General features: G+C 44.9%; 1 protein-coding gene across 7 annotated transcripts in view; it reads left to right on the forward strand.

Moving 5' to 3' along the window:
• Window positions 1–22,310, forward strand: part of LOC132829139 (transducin-like enhancer protein 4) — a 218,736-nt gene that overhangs the window by 88,524 nt on the left and 107,902 nt on the right. For 3 of the 7 annotated variants that reach the window (XM_060846467.1, XM_060846469.1, XM_060846468.1), the window contains exons 6-8: window positions 7,517–7,591; window positions 12,915–13,125; window positions 15,270–15,292. In XM_060846467.1, the coding sequence (XP_060702450.1) occupies window positions 7,517–7,591; window positions 12,915–13,125; window positions 15,270–15,292 (309 nt within the window). The remainder of the gene's footprint in view (window positions 1–7,516; window positions 7,592–12,914; window positions 13,126–15,269; window positions 15,293–22,310) is intronic. The other 4 variants (XM_060846470.1, XM_060846472.1, XM_060846471.1 and 1 more) reach the window with 2 other exon arrangements.

Below are 22,310 nucleotides of genomic sequence, written 5' to 3' on the forward strand. Positions count from 1 at the left end.
TGCCACAAATTAATTTTAAAAGTGTGATTATTAGCTTGGGGACAGGTCACAGATTTTTATTTTTGTATACATGGGATTCAGACATTGAAACTATGTAGCTGGGGGAAATCAATAACAGGTTGAAATGTTCTTTAGCTCAGAGCTAGGCCAATTTGGAGGTAATATAGCTGAGGCAGGTAACTGCAAATGGAGTATGGATTAGACATCATCTAATTGAGTAGCAGAACGGGTTTGAGGTGCTGAATGACTAACTGTTGTTTCTCAGTTCAAATACATGTCTCTGGCTACTAATAGGCTCCTTCATTAATAGCTGTGCCTTCAGACAGGCCCCAATATGTAGAACTATCTCTCTGAACCTCTTTTGAGCCCTTCTCCTCCTTTTCAATGCTCCTTAAAATGTACCATTTGAGAAATCTTATTGGTTCCTGAATTAAAAGTTCTTCATTCTCTGACACAAAGAGTCATATTGGACTCAAAATGTTAATTCTGTTTCTGTGTCTATACATGCTACCAGACCTGCTTAGTTTCTCCCAGCATTTTCTGATTTTATTTCTGATCTCCAGCATTGCTTTTGTTAGTTAGCACGAGGCCCTGATAACTACTTACATCACATAGCATCATGTGTTTGATAACAATCTCAGGGACGTTTGACTCCATGAAAGCTGCTATAAAAATACAGGTGGTTGTTAATGACCTTGGGAACTTGCTGATAATACTAACATTGAGAGCCTTGCAACCTTGTTCACTGATACAAAAATGTGACTGAAGAAATCCAGGTCATTTACTGGTTGCTAGCTTGAAGTCAGCTTTAGCATGAATCAGCTTGCTTTCAGCCTTTTAGCCTTGTATATATAAAAAGACCCCCTGATTTCTGACCCCGTCCCTGTAAGGGGCACCTTCCTCGACACCTTGAAATGACAACGTAAGAGCATATAAATATATCCATGAAATCAAAACAGAAGACCATTTGACCCTTCCATCCTGCGCCACCATTTCAGCAGATCCTGGATTATCTGTTATGTTTTGAACTCTGCACTCCATCTACCCACGATAGAATCTTCTTAAGCAAGGGAAGCAAAGGCTATCCACCTTCACCTTAAAAATATTTAATAGCTGCCCCCACACTTCCATCTTAAAAACATTTAATGATTATCCCCATACCTCTACTTTGAAAATATTTAATGAACACATCACCTTCACTTTAAAATATTTAATGCCCTCCCCCCCCATCTCCACCTTAAAAATATTTTAGGGGCCCCTTCCACCTTAAGAATATTAAATGACACCCCACCACTACTTTCTGAGGCCACAAGTTCCAAATCTGAACAACCACCTAAAAACAAATTAAAATTCCCCTTGTCTGTGTCATAAAGTCATGTGCAGTAGATCCACAGCACTGAAAATGGCCCTTCTGTTCATCGTGTTTGGGGCTGCACTGTTGTCTCACAATGTCAGGGTCCCAGGTTCAATTCCAGCCTCGGGCTGGGAGTCTGTGAACCACCGCAATCTGCAGTTGCAGGGGACTGCCGCGTGCAGCATTCTCCACCCCAGATTCCCGAGAGAGAGGGAGACAGACAGACAGAAAGAGAGACAGACGGACAGACAGAGACAATTAGACAAAGAGAGAGACAGACAGACAGAGACACATACACAGAGAGAGAGAGAGAGAGAGAGAGAGCAAGACACAGAGACAAGGAGAGGGAGAGAGAGAGGGGTGGGTGGGGGGAGAGACTCACTGTTGCTCTACTCTGGAAAAACTAACCTCCCAATTGCTATTCTTTGCTGTATTATTACTAGCATGATTTTCCTACTCCTTCGATGCTGCCTGACCTGCTGTGCTTTTCCAGTGCCACACTTTTTAACTCTGATCTCCAGCATCTGCAGTCCTCACTTTCTGCTTTACATTTTCTGAACCCATTTTGAACTTGTTGCTCTAAATTGGTTACTTTAATTGATCTTATTGTAACAAAGTCAAACTTACTGATGAAGCCGTCTGTATCTTTATGCTTCAGTGTGGAGAGGGATGTATTATGAGTCCTGACTTCAGCTTTAAAACTCTGTGAATAATGATATCAGTGAAATCAGAGTCGTGAGTGTGGTGCTGAGAAAGGACAGTCAGCATCCGAGGAGCAGGATAATCAACGTTTCAGGAAGGGTTTATGCCTGAAATCTTTGAGTAAAAAGTGAGGTCTGCATATGCTGGAGATCAGAGCTGAAAATGTGTTGCTGGTTAAAGCACAGCAGGTCAGGCAGCATCCAAGGAACAGGAAATTCGACGTTTTGGGCCAGAGCCCTTCATCAGGAATCAACAGGAAATTCGACGTTTCGGGCCAGAGCCCTTCATCAGGATTCCTGATGAAGGGCTCTGGCCCGAAACGTCGAATTTCCTGTTCCTTGGATGCTGCCTAACCTGCTGTGCTTTAACCAGCAACACATTTTCAGCTTTATGCCTGAAATGTCAATTCTCCTGTTCCTCAGATGGTGCCTGACCTGCTGTGCTTTTCCAGCACCACAAATCTTCCCCCAGGCCTTGGGAAAGGGTGTTACAGTCGAGAGTTTGATCAGTCATTAACACCAGACTACAGCATGTTTTGTCCCCAGTCTAACACTTGGCAAGGTTGAGGCAACTCCGAGGATAGTATTCTGGTGAACGCTTAGACGTCTGCCAGGGTTGTAAACTTTTTCCAAATGTGAATGAATGAGGAAGGAATACTTAGTGCCTTCCACAGCCCCAGGATTGTTGTGGTTCTGTTTGCCAAGCTGGGAGTTGGTGTTGCAAACATTTTGTCCCCTTTCTAGGTGACATCCTCAGTGCTTGGGAGCCTCCTGTGAAGCGCTTCTGTGATGTTTCCTCCGGTATTTATAGTGGCTTGTCTCTGCTGCTTCCGGTTGTCAGTTCTTGCTGTCCGCTGCAGTGGCCGGTATGTCGGGTTCAGGTCGATGTGTTTGTTGATAGAATCTGTGGATGAGTGCCATGCCTCTAGGAATTCCCTGGCTGTTCTCTGTTTGGCCTGCCCTATAATAGTAGTGTAGCAAGAACTGACAACCGGAAGTGGCAGAGACAAGCCACTATAAATGCCAGAGGAAACATCACAGAAGCGCTTCACAGGAGGCTCCCAAGCACTGAGGATGTCACCTAGAAAGGGGATGAAACGTTTGCAACACAAACTCCCAGCTCGGCGAACAGAACCACAACAACCAGCACCTGAGCTACATATCTTCTCCCAAACTTTGAGCTCCAGGATATCAAAGTGTAGATGCTATTGGATTACTGAAAACACAGCGATCCGTTTGCATGCAGCTCCTGCAAACTACAATGAAATAAATGAGCTGGTCATACATTGGAACTTTGTCTGAGCGGCCCGATATGGAGGCACGTTTGGGCCTCACCATTCAGGCACAGAGTGTGTTGCCATTCCAAAGAGGCGAAAGCTCTCCGCTAATACTTATGTGTTCGTTCAAATTAAAGACTTGTATTTTTACAGCCTTTTCCTGACCACTGGTTATCTTAAAGCACTTTACAGTCATCTAATACCTTTGATGTATAGCCACTGTTGTAATATAGCATACAGTCCACACTTCAAAGCCACACAGGAATGCAGGAACCTCAAGGTGCTGGAGCAGTAGCACCACCATTGTCTGTGCAAGACACTGTGAATCTGCTGGGAAGACAGATGCACCAACGCCAAGCAAACTTCCACAGCAAATAACACCCCCCTCCCCCCCCCCGCCCCCCGCCACCACCCCCACCACCCACAATCGCTGATCAGCTGCAATGGGCTGGGCTCATCATCCGCATGATCAACACGAGAGTCCCCAGTCAGGTGCTTTACACCCCAGCTCTGAAACGGCAGGCAAGCCCCAGGTGGATTAAGGAAATGCCTCACGGATACCCTCAAAGCCTTTCTGGCGAAATGCAGCATTCCCACAGACACCTGGGAATCACTGGCCCAAGACTGTCCAAAGCAGAGGAAGGAGCATCTGGGAAGGTGTTGAGCACCTCGAGACTCGCTGTCAGGGAAATCAGAAACCGGAACAGCGAAAGGAGCGTGCTGCCACACCCATGCCTCATCCACCCCTTCCCGTGAGCATCTTCTGCCCCAAGTTTGGCACCAGTCTGTACAGGCGCCCACAGACTCACCCTGAGAGTGAAGAGAGTCATCGTCATCTGTGACGGATCGCCGATGACAATAGCACACAGCAAACCTGCACAACCAGCCCTGCAAACCTGAGCGGATATAGCGTTTTCATGGTCTTAAGTTCCTGCCTCATTCCTGAAGAAGGGCTCATGCCTGAAACGTTGATTCTCCTGCTCTTTGGATGCTGCCTGACCTGCTGCGCTTTTCCAGCAACACATTTTCAGCTTTTCATGGTCTTATTCAGGGAAACACTATTAGCCAAGGTGCGTGCGGCAACTCTTATCCTTTTCTTCAACATACAGCATAAGAGTTTTTACATCCACACAAGTCAGGCAGATGGGACCTGGGTCCAGTGATTGGCCCTGAAGACGATACATCAGGCAGTGGTGCAGGGCCTCCGTACTGTTGTGTTCAGCCCTGGTTTCTATACTCAAGCCCTGAAGTGGAACTTGAGCCTGACCATTCATGGGTGAAAGTGGCACCAACTGAGCCAATACTTTCAGGAGTAAGTGTTGGCCAAGACCCTGTGAACATTCCCATGCTCGGTAGTTCTTCAGGATATTTAGTATCCACTCATACAAAACATGTTGGGGCTACACTCATCCAGGGCAAGTGGGAAGTATTTCCTCTCACTCCTGACTTGTGCCTTGTAGATTGTGGACAGGCTCTGTAGAGTCAGGAGGTGAGTTACTCTCTGCAGCATCCCTAGTCTCTGACCAGCTCTTGTAACCACTCTGTTTATATGGTGAGTCCAGTTGGGTTTCTGGTCAATGGTAACTCAGAGGATGTCAGTACTGAGGCATTTGGTGATGGTAACGTCAAGGTGTAATGGTTAAATTGTCTCTTATTGGAGATGGTCATGGCCTGTTACTTGTGTAGTCCGAATGTTACTTATTATATCTGACTTCAAGGTGAGAAGCAACAGTCATTTCACATTATAGGGCACAGCAACTCATTTTCCTAATTATTGCTCCAGGTCAAGATCTTAAAATACCTTGGACCATCATCTGGATGGGTACATGAATAGGAAGGTTTTAGAAGGATATGGACCAAATGCTGCCAAATGGGACTAGATCATTTTAGGATATTTGGACAGCACGGACAAATTGGAGTGAATGGTCTGTTTCCATGCTATACATCCTCATGACTTTCAAACTCATTAAAATTGATTGGATACAAACGACTGAAATAAGTAAGACCCTTTGATACCATTGTTGATTGTATGAGAAAAAACATTAGTGTGTAACAGAGATTTCTCATATGCAGACCACTAATTTGCAGGTTTATAGAAAACTACGAGTAGAATTACACATTGCCATCCCAAAGTGCCAGTAAAAAAAAATTCCAAGGAAGTGTATGCAATAAAAATGGAATTAGCAGTTGCTGTAAACCAGGAACCGTATGAGGAAATGACCTGTTAACAATGAGTGCAAGAGAGACCCCAGTCTCAGCTGCGTGAGAGTACAAGACATTTGGATCCTTTTAGGTTCAACTCCACTTGCACATGTATTGAAAGACTGCTCAATCTCACACAAGTCACTTGTCAAAACCGATGAGACTCATCTGAAAAATTTCCAGTAGCGAAGGAAAATCTCTAGTAAGCTGAGATTTTTCATAAATTAGTTTGTGTATTGCAGTTCACGCTAAATGTCCTGTTCATCAGTCAGACTTCCAATTTCCACCTCCCCAACTTTGCCCTCCTTGACGTTTTACCTCACACTCACTGATGGGAAAATCCCCTTGACGTATCTCATTCTAGCCAGGATTTTCCTGAGGTCCATCATCTCTGTATGGCTGATTCCATTCAAGTTGCCAGCAGTCTCACTCGCAGCATCCCTCCAACTCCTTCCAACCTTCAGGGCAGTGTCTTCCACACTGCTCGGTGCCACGTTATGTGGTGTGGGTGGGTGGATTTTAATCAGTCGGCAGGGATTTGGTTCAGGACTCTACCACCCTCCTATCTCCAGTCGGATTCAGTCTTTGGTGAGGAGCCTCAGGACAGTCTTCCTGACCCACTGCCAATTGAGAGTCTTGGTTGCCCAATTAATGCTCATTAGCTTTATCTGACGACTGCTGGCATCAGCCCAGTGGTGGGCAGGGTCTTCAGGTGGCAGAAATAATAAAAGAGAATCTGGTGTAGTTGTTTGCCAGCTTCTAGAGCAGTGTAGTTGGAAGAGGGTTGGTCTAAGTCAACCCACATGACCATTTTTCACTCAGTCATTAAGACTGCCCTTTTGCGTTTGTAACAACCTGATCTTCCACTGACTCAGCTCATCTGGAACCCTCCTCAGTGACCTCATTACCTTTAGGTTTGTCCCTTCCAATATCTCTCCAGGCTGGTTTCCTGTATTCTCCTCTCGGTAAACTTGTGGCTCCCCAAAATCCTAGCTCCTTTCACCTCTCACCATGTGCTCACTGACCTACATTGGCTCCTGGTCAACGCAACCTTAAATATGTTCAATTACCAGCCTCCATTGCTCTCTGGCACAGACAATCCTAAAGATTAACAACTCGCTAAGAGCAGAAACTTCTCATCATCTCCAACTCTGATGGAAATCCCGGTATCACTTATATCAATGGAGGTGGGCAGAGCTAATGCTTTTGTCAATGTTTGTTAATCTATTTGTGAACAAGATAATTCTAAAATTTTTGGATGGATTTCAACAATACGGATTGCACACAAAATGTGACTGAAGGAAGAAGCAATTAATTTGATTTTGAAATTCCTATTTGTATTTTCAGGTCCCTCCCTGCCTCATCCCTCCCTTGCTCAATAATCACCTCCAGCCCCTCAATGTTTAACACTCCTTTTATGTTGATCTTCTGAGCATCTCTAGTTTCAATCTCTGCACCCTTGGAGGTCATGAGTTCAATTGCCTGGACCTTATATTCCAGATAACCTTGATAAAACCTTTCTACACCCAATCTCCTCCTTTGGGACATTCTTTATAAACTACCTTTCTGACCAAGCTTTTTATCTCCTTATGTGGCTCGCTTTCATATTTTGTTTAATAATGGCACAGTGAAGCATTTTTGAGTATTGTTTGACATAAAAGATGATATAAGTAATAGATAATAAGATTAAATAAAGCTGTTGTTGATGCTTTTTTTTACAAGTTCTGAAAGGAGTCACTAAATCAGAACTGAAAACTGATTACTGTCCACAGATGCTGCCAGCAATTTCCAATTTTGTTTTCAATTTCCAGCACTTCTTTCGGGTTTTTAAAACTTTTTTTTTCAAGATTAAGGAGTTGAATTGTGGCGAAAATATGCATGTTTATAGCAGTAGAAATGAAAAAAATGACTTTTATTCCTTTGAAATATATTCTTAAGTGTGTCTTTTGACTTACTCAATACTCTTTCTGGTTCATTGACAGCATCAACAACAGGTAGTGCAGGCAATAGAGCGTGCCAAGCAAGTCACCATGGCTGAACTGAATGCCATCATTGGGGTAAGTGCCCACCTTCTACCCTCTGGTTAATGTGAGAAGGAACTGTGTTGCACCCTAAATGTTTACTGAGGATTTGGGGTCAATTTCTGTCCACCAACATGTACTTCATTTATAATATTTCCAAAAGCTTATTACATAGCCAAATGTGGTACAATCGATGTTCTGTTCATGCAGCACTCCTGAGACTCTTCAGTGAACTTACAATTTACTTGTTATATTTACAGTATACATTTCATATAAAATGTATGGCTTGAGGGGGTTTTTACATGGTCTCCAGATTTTAAATGTAATACAGCAAGTGGGCCTTCTACATACTCTGTGTGGCCTGTCCTCAGTGAAGCGTTGCAGCCTAAGTGTGACCATCAGCATATATTCCTGGACCTCGTGTGTGTCAGTCTGTAACACTAGATCGAGAACAGCTCTGTACATTGTAAAACCAATAAGACTTTGACAGGCCAAACAGGGTCTTTCACCAAGTTAATGGTTCTCCAGCAGCAGTTAATGTTCGTGTCTGTGTCTGTACCAGAATTAACGTGTGTTTCCAACTCCTATTAAACCAATTCTTGTTTGCTGGACTCATTCACTTTATGAACAGCCAAGATTGAGGACAAAATGCCCCACTCCTGAAAGTGATGCTTGCGGCTTGGACAAGGTTCTGCTGTCACTCATGACTCCTTCTCCTTGGGCAAGAGAAACAAGGTGATTTGTTTTACCTCTTGGCCTGTTTAGAGAGGAGACGGTCGAGAGAGGATTTGGTTGCGGTTTTGAGAGGTTCTAGCCAGAGTAGACAGGGGACAGACCAAAAGGACAAGATCAAGAGGACACGGGTTCATACTTATTTGCCAAAGAACAAAACGCAATGTCTTTTTTCACACGGCAAGTGGTTTGATTCAGAAATGCCTGTGATGGAGGCAGGTTCACTCAGCACATACGAGAGGGCACTAGATACTTACATAAGTAGACATACTGAGTGGGGTTAAAGGGAAATGATGGGAGAATTGTACTAAGTCATTATGCTTGTTTGGAGAGCTGGAGCAGGCATAACGGGTTGAATGGCCAGATTGATGAAGTGGTGACATGGGGCAGCATCCCATTTGATTCTGTGCTCCGGTAACATCATCATTTGTTTCTTTAGATATCGAACATACAAATTAGGAGCAGGTGTCAGCCATTCGGCCCCTTCAGCTCCACTCGACCGTTCATTTCGTACCTGCTGATCTGATTGCGGTCACAACTCTATGTTCCTGTCTACCCCTTAATTAAGAACAGGGAAATTCATTTCTCATGCACTCTGCCCCCAGCTATCCACAGGTGCCCAAAACCCACACCCCACCCCAACTGAGTCTCGAAACCAATCCAAATATCCCCGCTGCTGTGGCTGAAGCCAGCCTCTGAGCCCAGGCTTAAGAGCAAAGCAAGGACCCTGCTGGTCCAAGGGGTTAAGATTCACATTCTAGTTCTTCACTGCGTGGTTCTGCAACCATCCAGTAATGCTGACAATCCAAGATTGCAGCAGTAATAACCAGGGGCAGTTTTGCAAGCAGCAGTGAGCTAGTTTTGTCTATCTGATTGCTCCTTTGAAGTTTATTGAGACTGTGCACTGAGTTCACATTTCCATTGGACAGACTCCAAACGTTGCTAAAGATTTGACTGTGCCCTGTATGGGAGTGGACAATTATTAAGACCCCTTGACTGCCAATAGTCATTGAAGTTGAAGATCGCTACTGAGAGTATACCAGCAATAACAACTTGTATTTATGTAGCATCTTTAATTTGGGGAAACATCTTAATGTGCTTCGCAGAAGAGAAGTCAGATAAATGTAGGCACTGAGCCAAGATAGATTCTATTGGAGAGGGGTGATTTAAAGTTTGGGTCCTGAGGAAGATACTGAAAAGCTGCTTCATAGAAGAGGTAGCCATAAAGAGAGGTTTAAAGAGGGAATTACAGAGTGAAGGGCAGAGACAGTCACCAGTTTTACAGCAAAATGAGCTGGATGGACGATTGCAGTCAGAATTAAAGAGATACAAAGTTTTCCGAGCATTGTTGGGCTGTAGGAGGGTGGCAATGACAGAAGAGGGTAGGGCTGTGGAAGACTTTGAACATAGCATGAAAATTTTAAATTGGAGGCATTGAGCCCTGAGAGGAGCAGACCCAACTAGGAACAGAAGGACAGGGAGACAGTGAGGACTGCAGATGCTGGGGATCAGAGCTGAGAGTGTGTTGCTGGAAAAGCGCAGCAGCTCAGACAGCATTTGAGGAGCAGGAAGATCAACGTTTTGGGCCGGAGCTCTTCATCAGGAATGAGGGAGACAGAAGGACAGTGTCCAAGCTCCAATGCATTTTGTTTTCCAATTAAATCATGGCTGATCATCTGGCTGTCGTGGTTCTGTAAACACTTCATACCCATGTCCTACAAAAACTCTGGTGACTTGCAGTACCATAACCATTTGAAATAACTGCACAGAGGTGGTCTCCCATCATCGATTCACCCTTTATTTATACTATCTGGTCCTTCAGAACCAGCTCTCAGTGTGAACAGTATCTCTAACACTCTCTAACAGAGAGCTGGCTCTGAGGGAGATGGATCAGTGTGAAGGACTCTCCATGTATAAAAAAAAGGTGACTTGGTGATGGGGGAAATAAAAACTCCTGTTTATATCTGTCAGCCATGGCTCCCTGATTGGACCATACTAGCAGCCCCAATCAGGGAACTCATATTCTAGGAGGTACACCTTGCTGACCTCATTACACTCACTACAACATTCTTGTACTAAGTGGCTGGGCAAGTTTAATAAGATATTTGAACTTAATTATTTTCATCCAATGTATTAATTAAAGCTAATTCAGTGAAGCCCAATTAAGTTGTCTATGTTCTGGCATTTCTCTTGAGCAACTTCCCATAAAATTCATTGCGTGTGTCACAGCCTCAGTGATATTTTCATGCTCTCTTGAGCTCAAGAGAATGCTCTGATCCCATTTCAAAGCTGAATTTTTTAGTAGTTTCTAATAAAACACCCTTTCATCTTGTAGCCATTCGTGAACCTAGTCAACTGAGCCCATGAACTGATGCTGTTGCTCACTGCCTCATTGCAGTGTCACTTTGCACAGAGGCCTGCAAAGAAGTTGCCATAACAACCAGCAGAGAACATCCAGCACAAACGCCGAACTCTCTGTTGTTTCTTCAACAGACGGTTTCCTCCTTTTCCCCGATTTCTTCCCTTTTGTGTTCCACAGGCGTATGTCCTTCATGTAATGGTGCACTCCTCCTCACTCCCCACTTCCACCACCCACCATGACCAATATAAGCGCGTGTCCATTCTTCACCTGTTGACCCACAGCTCTTGGTCATGTCCAAAGTCTGTTCACATTTGCAGAGGGGTCTTTTTTTTTTAATTCACTCGCAGGATGTGGCTAGGCCAGCATCTATTGCCCAGAGGGCAGTGAGAGTTAACCACATTGCTGTGGGACTGGAGTGACATGGTAGAGAAAGTCAGGACTGCTGGAGAGTCAGAGTCAAAGCGTGTGGCACTGAAAATGTGCAGCAGGTCAGGCAGCATCCGAGGAACAGGAGAGTCGACATTTCGGGCATAAGCCCTTCATTGGGAGCATAGGCCAGACCATGTAAGGATGGCAGATTTCCTTCTCGAAAGGACATTAGTGAACCAATTGGTTTTCCTGACAATGGTCATCTTAAGACCCTTAATTCCAGATTCTGGATTGTATTCAAATTCCAGCAACTGCCATGGTGGGACCTGAACCCAAGTCCCCAGAACAGTTTGTGGGCAGCACGGTGGCACAGTGGTTAGCACTGCTGCCTCACAGCGCCTGAGATCCGGGTTCAATTCCCGACTCAGGCGATTGACTGTGTGGAGTTTGCACATTCTCCCCGTGTCTGCGTGGGTTTCCTCCGGGTGCTCCGGTTTCCTCCCACAGTCCAAAGATGTGCGGGTCAGGTGAATTGGCCATGCTAAATTGCCCGTAGTGTTAGGTAAGGGGTAAATGTAGGGGTATGGGTGGGTTGCGCTTCGGCGGGTCGGTGTGGACCGAAGGGCCTGTTTCCACACTGTAAGTAATCTAATCTAAACATTAGCTGAGTTTCTGGATTAATAGTCTCGTGATAGTACCGCTAGGCCATTGCCTCCCCCTTCTGACTAGTGTCAGAATTGGAAGCTCGATGCTGAAAAGTCGTTGGTCCCTCTTCCCCTTACCCTGGCCCAGTGGGTAATTGTAGGTTTATAAAGATTATTTTTATTATCAAGTAGAAACAGCGATAGAACAAAATACTGTATTTTAAAGCAAGGTGGGGCATAGTGCAATTACTTTCTTAAAACATTTCGATTTTGTTCAAAGGGGTGTGTAATTATGCTGGGAAATTGCATGGATAGATCTGATTCTTTCAGAAGCTTTCAAGGTGACCAGAGGGACATGCAGTGTGAGCTGTTTCAATGCTGCTTTTAACAAATTGTTATTAGAGTCATCCTTAGATTGGGGTTGTACACCCTCCTCTGAGCCAGAATGGCCTTCACTTCAAAGACTTGAGCAGCACAGTAATGAGGGAGTGCTGCACCGTTGGAGGTGCTGAGTTTTGAGTGAGACACTAATCACTTGCCCTCTGAGGTCAGGAATAAAGGTACAATGGCATTGTTTGACACTTGGCAGCAGAGTTTTCCCTGATATCCAGGCTAATGTACACATCAATTGGTATCACAAAAACACAGAGGATAGAAGCACAAGTAGGCCATTCAGCCCTTTGAGTGTGTTCCGCCATTCGATATGATCATGGCTGATCATCCAACTCTGTCCTCTATTCCCACTTTCTCCACATACCCTTTGATCTATTTATTCTTAAGAATTAAGTGTAACTCCTTGTTGGAAATGTAATGTTTTGGCCTTAACTGCTTTCGGTGGCAGAGACTTCCACTGGCTCACCACTCTGAGTGAAGAAATTTCTCCTCCTCTTGTCCTAAATGACCTACCCCAGACCCTTAGATTGTGACCAGTGATTCTGCACTTCCCAGTCATTGGAAACATCCTTCCTGTGTCTAGGCCTGAAAGAGTTCTATAGGCTTCCAGGAGATTCCCCCCATCATTAAGAGATTTTCTGGTTAACTATTACTGCTTTCATGTGCAGTTTGCTGACACATCTCTGACAGTACTACACTTGATGGAATCCTGTCATGGTGAAAGGAGCTATATAAATGCACTTCTCAATATCAGCCTATCCCATAGCCCAACCCCTTCCCAAAATTGAGCAGAGTTTTGTCATTGATGTTGATTTACTGCCTGTCGTGTAAATTCTACCAATTTTTTTATTCACATAAGAATCCTCACTTACAGCAGCAGCAGCTCCAGCACCTGTCTCACCACGCACCCCCGATTCCATTAACTCCACATCCATCAGGACTGCAGGCTGCGGGAATCCCTTCCATCAGCGGTGGCTCAGGGCTCCTCACCCTTTCCAGTGCCCTCGGAGTTCATGCCCATCTCGCAATGAAAGAGGATAAGAATCACCTGGACATGGACCATCACAGAGGTACATGGATGAAGCTAGTCATGTAGAGAAAGATCGGGAAAATATTTCCCTCCGCGTAAAGGTGAAAGCTATTTTGAGACCTAACAGTCTAATAAATGCTGGATTAAGGGAATTAATGAGGTAGATGTGGTGATGTTTCCATTTTTGTTGGTGTGTTTTTTTTTGTGTGTGCATGTGTTTTTTGTTTATGCGTCGATGTTGTGACGATGCTATCACTTTAAGAAGGTTATTTTGTCCTTGGATTTTTTTTTTGAAGAGAGTCTGTAAAGGCAGAAGGTTGAAGGGTCGAGTTTAACAGTGGAAGGGGAGTGGCCAGTTTCCCCAGTTCAGGTTTCTTCTAGTTTGTTTTAGCTGTATCAGTCACAAGCTGTGTGAGTCGGGGGAAGTTGCAAGCGTCAGTAAAGAATTCCTCTGACTTTCTTCTGAAATCTCTCTTTGGATGTTGTTCCTTCCTGCCTCTAATAATCTGTGCTTGAGTTTACCTTTTTGCCAAAAGATGTATTTACGGGATGGTACTGTATTGGAACAGTTAATTAGTATTAGTTGCTGTTTTGGGTCAGTTAAACTTTACAATAGTTATTTTAAATTTTGTTTTTATTTTGGTGGTGTTTCAATTGTAGTGTTTAAATAAATTCAGTTTTGCTTAAAGCTGAGTGGTTTGACCAGCATCTGGAACACCCACTTCACAACTGCCTTTAAAATAAGAAAAAGTTATGGTCTAGGCTACTTTCTTAAAATATTTAGAGGGGGTGGGGTCTGGCCTGGTCCATAACAATATTGAGTACAGAACTGGGGTCTGTAATAAGAGATAACCACTCAAAAAAAAATGCAATTCAGGAGAAACTTCTTTCCCAGAGAGTGGTGAGAATATGATGCGACGTGGGTTAGTTGAGGCAAATAGCACAGAGGCTTCTGAAGTGACATCAGATGTGAGAGGGACTGAAGGATTTGCAAAATGGTCTAGATAATGGTGAGGGGATGCAGAATGGGGCATAAATATCAGCTCGGAGCAGGTGGTTTTCTAAGGAACTTGCGTGCACTATGACCCAGTGCACAGAGCCTTACTGTACACAGGCAGCATACTGTGCTCTAACATCACTGGTTTGTGAAAAATAGAAAACTGAGGATTAAGATTTAGACTTTATTGTCATATGAGGACGTTCCAAGCTGTGCACCTGTAGAGAGACTACATGTAACTTCCTGAGTCTGATGATAAAATCTCTGCTGAGGGATTCCACTAAATTGGTGCATAAAGGGAATGTTGATTGAGATGATGCAGAATGGGCAGTGTCAGACTGAGCATCTATTATTCACAACATCTAATATTCACTTCCACTGGAGTCAGTGTGTCAGGGGTGAATTTCTACCCCTATAGCATCCCAGTGTCACAGTATGTAAATGGGGCAATGGGTAAATAGCCCATACCCCCCCCCCCCACCCCCACCTTTGCTGCATTCTTAATGAGGTTCATGTGAAGAGAAATAAAATCAGAAAATGTTGGAGAAACTCAACAGATCTGGCAGCATCTGTGGAGAGAGAAACAGCATCAACATTTTGAGTCCAGTACGCCTCTCCTTCAGAACACAGAACGTCTCACCACAGATATGCCAGGCGTGCTGAGTTTCTGCGGTATTCTCTGTGGTTGTTTCTGATGTTCCAGTACTCTGTGTTGTTTTTATTCAAGCCTCCTTCTCCTTATCCCTATCCTGAACCATTCATTCCTGTGGATAAAAGCCAAATACTGCAGATGCTGGAAATTTGATTCAACGCAAAGAATGCTAGAGAAACTTAACAGGACTGGCAGCACCTGTGGGGAGAGAAACAGAGTTAATGTTTCAAGTCTGGTATGACCCTTCTTTCAGGGGCTGCTGAAAACGGCTTGGAAAATTGTGTTTTGTACATTTCACATATGCATCAATTTAATGGGATCCCGCATTCAAAGTCGAACTATCAAACTCAAAAATTGCTGAATGGTTCTATCTGCATGTGAAAAGAAGAGTGCGGATTATAGCGCTCTGTACGTTGTGAATTTGGTTCCTGAAATTTTCCCTGACTATGTTTTTTGTGTTTTCTTCCCTCTCTCCACCACCTTCTCTGAATCTGACCATGATTGTCTGTGATGCTTCTGCACGGTTTGTATCCAGACCGAGACCGTGACCCCAGTCGGGTAAGTGACATTCTGCTTTTGTTCATGTTGTTTTTCTAATCAGCTTGTTCAAACATGTTATGACACACCTCTGGGGATGCTGGGACATGACCTTCTAGCCCAGAGATAGCAACACTACCACTACACCACAAGGCCCTTAAATTCGATTTTAATGCTCGTTCTTTTTATCTTGTTTGGGCAGTGGTATTGTAACAGCAGTGATACTGTGCCTGACATCTCACATGCTGACAAACCTAAGAAAGAAGGTTAGCTCAGAGTACAATAGAACCCTGATCAGATGGGCCAAAGGGCTAAGGAGTGGCAGATGGAGTTTAATTTAGATAAATGTGAGGTGCTGTTCTTTGGAAAGGCAGGACCTGGCACTTCATGGTAAGTTCCGAGGGAGTGTTGCTGAACAAAGATACCTTGGCATGCAGGTCATAGTTCCTTGAAAGCAGATTCCCGATAGACAGGGTGGTGAAGGAAGGTGTTTGGTACGCTTGCCTGTATTGGTTAGTGCATTGATTATAGGAGTTCAGAGGTTATGTTGCAGCTGTACAGAACATTGGTTAGACCTTGTTTGGAATACTGTGTTCAGTTCTGGTCTCCTTGCTAGAGGAAGGATGTTGTGAAACTTGAAAGGGTTCAGAAAAGTTTTACAAGGGTGTTGCCAGGGTTGGAGGGTGTGAGCTATAAGGAGAGGCTGAATAGTTTGGTGCTATTTTCCGTGGAGTGTCAGAGGCTGAGGGGTGACCTTGTAGAGGTTTATAAAATCTTGAGGGGCATGGATAAGGTAAATAGTTAAGGTGTTTTCTTCAGAGTAAGAGAGTCCAAAACTAGAGGGCATAGGTTCAAGATGAGAAGGGAAAGATTTAAAAGGGGTCAAAGGGGCGACGTTTTCACACAGAGGGTAGTGTGTATGTGGAATGAGTTGCCAGAGGAGGTAGTGAAGGCTGTTTTACAACATTTCAAAGGCATCTAGATGGGTATATGAATAGGAAGGGTTTAGAGGGATATGGCCAAGTGCTGGCAAACCGGACTAAGTTGTTTAGGTTATCTGGTCAGCATGGACGAGTTGGACCAAAGGGTCCATTTCCATGCTGTACATCTCTATGATTCTATGGTCACTCACACCAGGATTGCCTCTCCTGCCAGGCTCCACTGTTTTCCCAGTGGATTTCATGGGGTCAGCCTAGATGTCAGGAGGCCAAGGATCAAATTCTTGTGGAAGTTTAGCTACGTGGAACCCTGCTGTGGCAGAAGCTGTGATTTAATGCCCTGGCAGGGATTAGCTAAAACATTGTCCCACACCCTGGGCAGCAAACATATCATTGGTGCTTGGGTGGGGTTGCTAGTACATGGGAGCTAAAGTCGAGCTGCAGGAGATTATCAGCAAATGACAGTTTCATGTGAAGTTCCCTCGTCCGGTGATTTAACATTGGTGTTAACCTGACGTCATTAAACAACAGAGGAATTGGTGTACAATTTCATTGATATTATAATGTGGCACAAGTTCACTGCTGCAATTAGTAAATGAGATGCATACAGTATAGTTCTCTCTTCATGGATAAATTTGACATTGTTAATGATTGTCATTTGAAGAGACTGGTATTTTATAAACTATTGACTGTCAGTTGCCAGAGTATTTTTCGTTATTCAATGCCTGACAAGCCCCCGCAAAAGAGAAGCATTCTTCTACAAATCACTTCTATTTTTCTGAATGTTTGCCAGATTTTGCAAAATTAAAACCTAAGCAGTGATGGGGGGGGGGGTGGAGAAAAAAGTCAAATTAGGCATAGCCTGGGAATATCGGAATTGGTAATTGAAGGAAGATTAAGGTCGATCTCGTTTAGCTTTTATCATCCTATTAATCCCATGATACAATGATCATAGAGCTGGCAACTAAACACAGTGATCAATCTCCCGGTCAATAAGCCTACAGCAGACCCACTTACTGTCTCTCCAAAATGTTATCTTTAAGTGAGCTCTCTGGAGATTGCATTTGAATGAATCAGCCCTAACTGTTTGCACCACTTCCTGTTGCATCTTGGTCCATATCTTGACCCCAATTCATTGAAATATTGTTTCCTCGGAGCAGGCTTGAATTTTCTGCCCTTCCAGCAAATGCTGTGTCTTTGCTTTCTAGAGGATCCCTCATTCAATTGCAGAGAGGTGTGTATGTAACTTAATCTTTCAGCTACCCTTTCAGCTAGCCTTTGCCATTGCTCATGCGTAGTTTAGACACAAGTTAAGATGTTCAATTACACACAGGGCTGCCTTTTCAAACCCCTTGCCCAGTTTCCCTTGTAGCTTGTTCCATTGTGACGGGATCAGTGAGCTGACTGGCAAAGGAGCTCAGATGTGGCCAAGGCAAGCTTTCTTCTACTTATCCTTTCTCAGGGTTGTGTTTCCTGCAAAATGTGATATTGGTAAATTCCATTTTTTGGTTGCGTTGTAGCATGTTGGTTTGGCATGCAGTTTTGCAGCCTGTCCACTTTAAGACTGACTGAAAATTCAAATCCAGGATGTGGAGGTGCCAGTGAAAGTCAGAAGTCGCACGACACCAGGTTACAGTCCAGCAGGTTTATCTGAAAGCTCTCCAAAAGCTTGTGATTTCAAATAAACCTGTTGGACTGTAACCTGGTGTTGTATGACTTCTGCCTTTATTCAAATCCAGGCAACTGCAGTTCCGTTTAAACCAGTCACACGTTGGGATAGACTGTACTTTCTTTCAGGCTTCAGGTCAAGCATAGGTTCCTTTTGTGAGACCATATCACTTGCAGCTGCAGCAAGATCACCGGGAGTGTGATGGATGCTAGATACAGGATTTAAAAGGAAATGTAATAATGAGTATACTGTGATCATAGGATCAAGAGAAATAGGAGCTAGAGTAGGCCATTTGACCCATTGAATTTGCTTTGTCATTTAGTAAATCATGGCTGATGTGATGAATGCACTGCTGGTGTTGAATGGGCGTGATCACCTTGCAGGCATGTGTACACAGTGAAGGGTCTTTGGAGGTACCTGGTATAGGTCTATGTTTGCAGCATTGAGGGGAGGAAATATGGCCTTTGCGGTGGAAAAATCACTTAAGGCCATAAGACATAGGAGTGGAAGTAAGGCCACTCGGCCCATCGAGTCCACTCCACTATTCAATCATGGCTGATGGGCATTTCAAGTAAAAAATGAGGTCTGCAGATGCTGGAGATCACAGCTGAAAATGTGTTGCTGGTCAAAGCACAGCAGGCCAGGCAGCATCTCAGGAATAGAGAATTCGACGTTTCGAGCATAAGCCCTTCATCAGGAATGAGAGAGAGTAGCCAAGCAGGCTAAGATAAAAGGTAGGGAGGAGGGACTTGGGGGAGGGGCGATGGAGGTGGGATAGGTGGAAGGAGGTCAAGGTGAGGGTGATAGGCCGGAGTGGGGTGGGGGCGGAGAGGTCAGGAAGAAGATTGCAGGTTAGTAGGGCGGTGCTGAGTTGAGGGAACCGACTGAGACAAGGTGGGGGGAGGGGAAATGAGGGAACTGGAGAAATCTGAATTCATACCTTGTGGTTGGAGGGTTCCCAGGCGGAAGATGAGGCGCTCCTCCTCCAGCCGTCGTGTTGTTATGTTCTGCCGGTGGAGGAGTCCAAGGACCTGCATGTCCTCGGTGGAGTGGGAGGGAGAGATAAAGTGTTGAGCTACGGGGTGGTTGGGTTGGTTGGTCCAGGCGGCCCAGAGGTGTTCTCTGAAGCGTTCCGCAAGTAAGCGGCCTGTCTCACCAATATAGAGGAGGCCACATCGGGTGCAGCGGATGCAATAGATGATGTGTGTGGAGGTACAGGTGAACTTGTGGCGGATATGGAAGGATCCCTTGGGGCCTTGGAGGGAAGTGAGTGTGGAGGTGTGGGCGCAAGTTTTACATTTCCTGCGGTTGCAGGGGAAGGTGCCGGGGGTGGAGGTTGGGTTGGTGGGGGGTGTGGATCTGACGAGGGAGTCACGAAGGGAGTGGTCCTTGCGGAACGCTGATAGGGGAGGGGAGGGAAATATATCCTTGGTGGTGGGGTCTGTTTGGAGGTGGCGGAAATGACGGCGGATGATACGTTGTATGCGGAGGTTGGTGGGGTGGTAGGTGAGAACCAGTGGGGTTCTGTCTTGGTGGCGGTTGGAGGAGCGGGGCTCAAGGGCGGAGGAGCGGGAAGTGGAGGAGATGCGGTGGAGGGCATCGTCGATCACGTCTGGGGGGAATCTGCGGTCCTTGAAGAAGGAGGCCATCTGGGCTGTGCGGTGTTGGAACTGGTCCTCCTGGGAGCAGATGCGGCGGAGACGAAGGAATTGGGAATATGGGATGGAGTTTTTGCAGGGGGCAGGGTGGGAGGAGGTGTAGTCCAGGTAGCTGTGGGAGTCAGTCGGTTGATAATAGATGTCTGTGTTGAGTCGGTCGCCCGAGATAGAGATGGAAAGGTCTAGGAAGGGGAGGGAGGAGTCTGAGGCAGTCCAGGTGAATTTCAGGTCGCCACTTACCAGCATTCTCCCCGTAGCCCTTAATTCCTCGTGATATCAAGAATCTATCAATCTCTGCCTTGAAAACATTTAGTGTCCTGGCCTCCACTGCACTCTGAGGCAATGAATTCCACAGGCCCACCACTCTCTGGCTGAAGTAATGTCTCCACATTTCTGTTCTGAATTGACCCCCTCTAATTCTAAGGCTGTGTCCATGGGTCCTATTCTCCTCGCCTAACGGAAACAATTTCCTAGCGTCCACCCTTTCCAAGCCATGTATTATCTTGTAAGTTTCTATTAAGTCTCCCCTCAATCTTCTAAACTCCAATGAATACAATCCCAGGATCCTCAGCCATTCCTCATATGTTCTTTAGCATCTTTAGGAGGTAGGAACTCTAAGATTGCTGCAGATAAGCCTGGAAGTGTTGGGAAAGGTGTTCCTGGGCACGAGTGCGATAGGAAGCAGATGCTCGTCGAGATCACAGAGTTTGGGATGCAGAATATCTAGGTCTAGGAACATACCCTCTTCTGTGTCTGAACTCCCTGAGTATCCTAAGACATTACTCCATCTTTCTACAGGACCCAGTGATAGGGCTCACAGCTGTAATCCAGCTGTGGCAGGTATACAGACCCAAAAGGTAAATGGTGATGTCAACCACATTTCTGTGGGTGTAGAGTCATCTCTAGGCTTGACCAGATAAGGACAGTAGATATCTGACCAGGAAGGACATCTTGTGAAATAAGTAGGATTTGGTGACAATTGACGATGGTTTAGTGTTTACCATTAATGATGATGTGGAGGTGCTGGTGCTGGACTGGGTTGGACAAAGTTAAATACCACATAACACCAGGTTCATTTGGAAGCACTTGCTTTTGGAGCGCTGCTCCTTCATCAGGTAACTACTATTGCTGAGGCTGGCTTACATTGATTGCTTAATTATGTTTAAATCCCATCAGCAGTTCTGGTGGGATTTTGTCCCCAACACATCCGCCTTTTGGATTTCTAGTCCAGTGACCAGTGACATTGCCATTACATCAATATCTCCCCCATTTTAAAATAATTCATGTAATTGGTGAATTATCATTGGATCTTGGGGAGACAAATTGTCTGATCTCAAATAAGGAGAAAGTGAGGTCTGCAGATGCTGGAGATCAGAGCTGAAAATGTGTTGCTGGAAAAGTGCAGCAGGTCAGGCAGCATCCAAGGAACAGGAGATTCGATGTTTTGGGCATAAGCCCTTCTTGAAGAAGGGCTTATGCCCGAAACGTCGAATCTCCTGTTCCTTGGATGCTGCCTGGCCTGCTGCGCTGATCTCAAATAAGGGCCCAGACCTATTTTCTCTGCTTTTGAGTTAGGAAAGTTGTGTGCATTGATTCCCTTCTTACTATTTTTAAAAAAACGATGAGTTTTTGGTTCTATATACCTGCCACAGCTGAAAACAGAGCTGTGAGCCTTATCGATGATTCCAGAAGAAAGATGGAGTGAAATGGTAGGATAATCAGGGAGTTCAGACACAGAAGAGGGTGTGTTGGCCGAAAGACCAGAGGGCTAAATGAGAGATGACACTGGAAGGAATAATCAGAGACTTGTGGTAATGTACGAGCAAAATGAAAGCATGATTAGGAAATGTTACAGAAAGTTAGTGCCGTAGTAACAGGAAGTGTAGGCTATATGAGTGTATTTCAATACATAGATTTTTATTTGTGAGCTGGTATATTACATATTTTCTCTCCAGATCCATACAAATCTCCTGGGTTATTCAGAGAAGTCTGTTATTATGTTCTTAATGGTCAGAATTTAATGGTATAATTGTTACCAGCCCAAAGACACCAAAGAGGTGTCAGATTGGCAGGAAGTCCTGTGTCAGAGCCAATGCAACCACAATAATAGACAACAGCTCGCTAAATGAGGAGGATGTTGACTTTGCTGTTTTCCTCGGCACATTACAACGGGGGCCTGATTTTAAATACGGTGGCACAAATCTGGCCATTGTCCAAAAATGTACAGGTTCGTGTTCGACCCATTGCATTTGTTGTAAGTATTCTCAGGAATTCACCTTGTGAGCGGAGACAGTGTAGACAGCCTCCAGCCTGTCCATCAGTTCTCTTCCCCTCCTCACCCCAGCCCTAACCAGACAGATACCAACTCGAGCTCTCTCAGGGTGGTGTGGGGGCAGGGCTGCGTCTCATAGTTCTAGAGCAAGGAGAAGTATATAGAACATAGAACATAGAACATTACAGCACAGTACAGGCCCTTCGGCTCTCGATGTTGCGCCGCCCTGTCATACTAATCTGAAGCCCATCCCACCTACACTATTCCATGTACGTCCATATGCCTATTCAATGACGACTTAAATGCACATAAACTTGGCAAATCTACTACCATTGCAGGCAAAGCATTCCATACCCTTACTATTCTCAGAGTAAAGTATAAACAGTCTAGATTAACTCAGCTGACCCCTTTCCTGTCACCTCTCCTACTGGGGGTGTGTGTCTTGAAGTGTGTATGTGTCTTTCTGTCTATCTGTGTGTGTGTGTGTGTGTGTCTGTCTGTC

This window comes from Hemiscyllium ocellatum, chromosome 28 (genome assembly GCF_020745735.1).
Source record: "Hemiscyllium ocellatum isolate sHemOce1 chromosome 28, sHemOce1.pat.X.cur, whole genome shotgun sequence".
NCBI lineage: Eukaryota > Metazoa > Chordata > Chondrichthyes > Orectolobiformes > Hemiscylliidae > Hemiscyllium > Hemiscyllium ocellatum.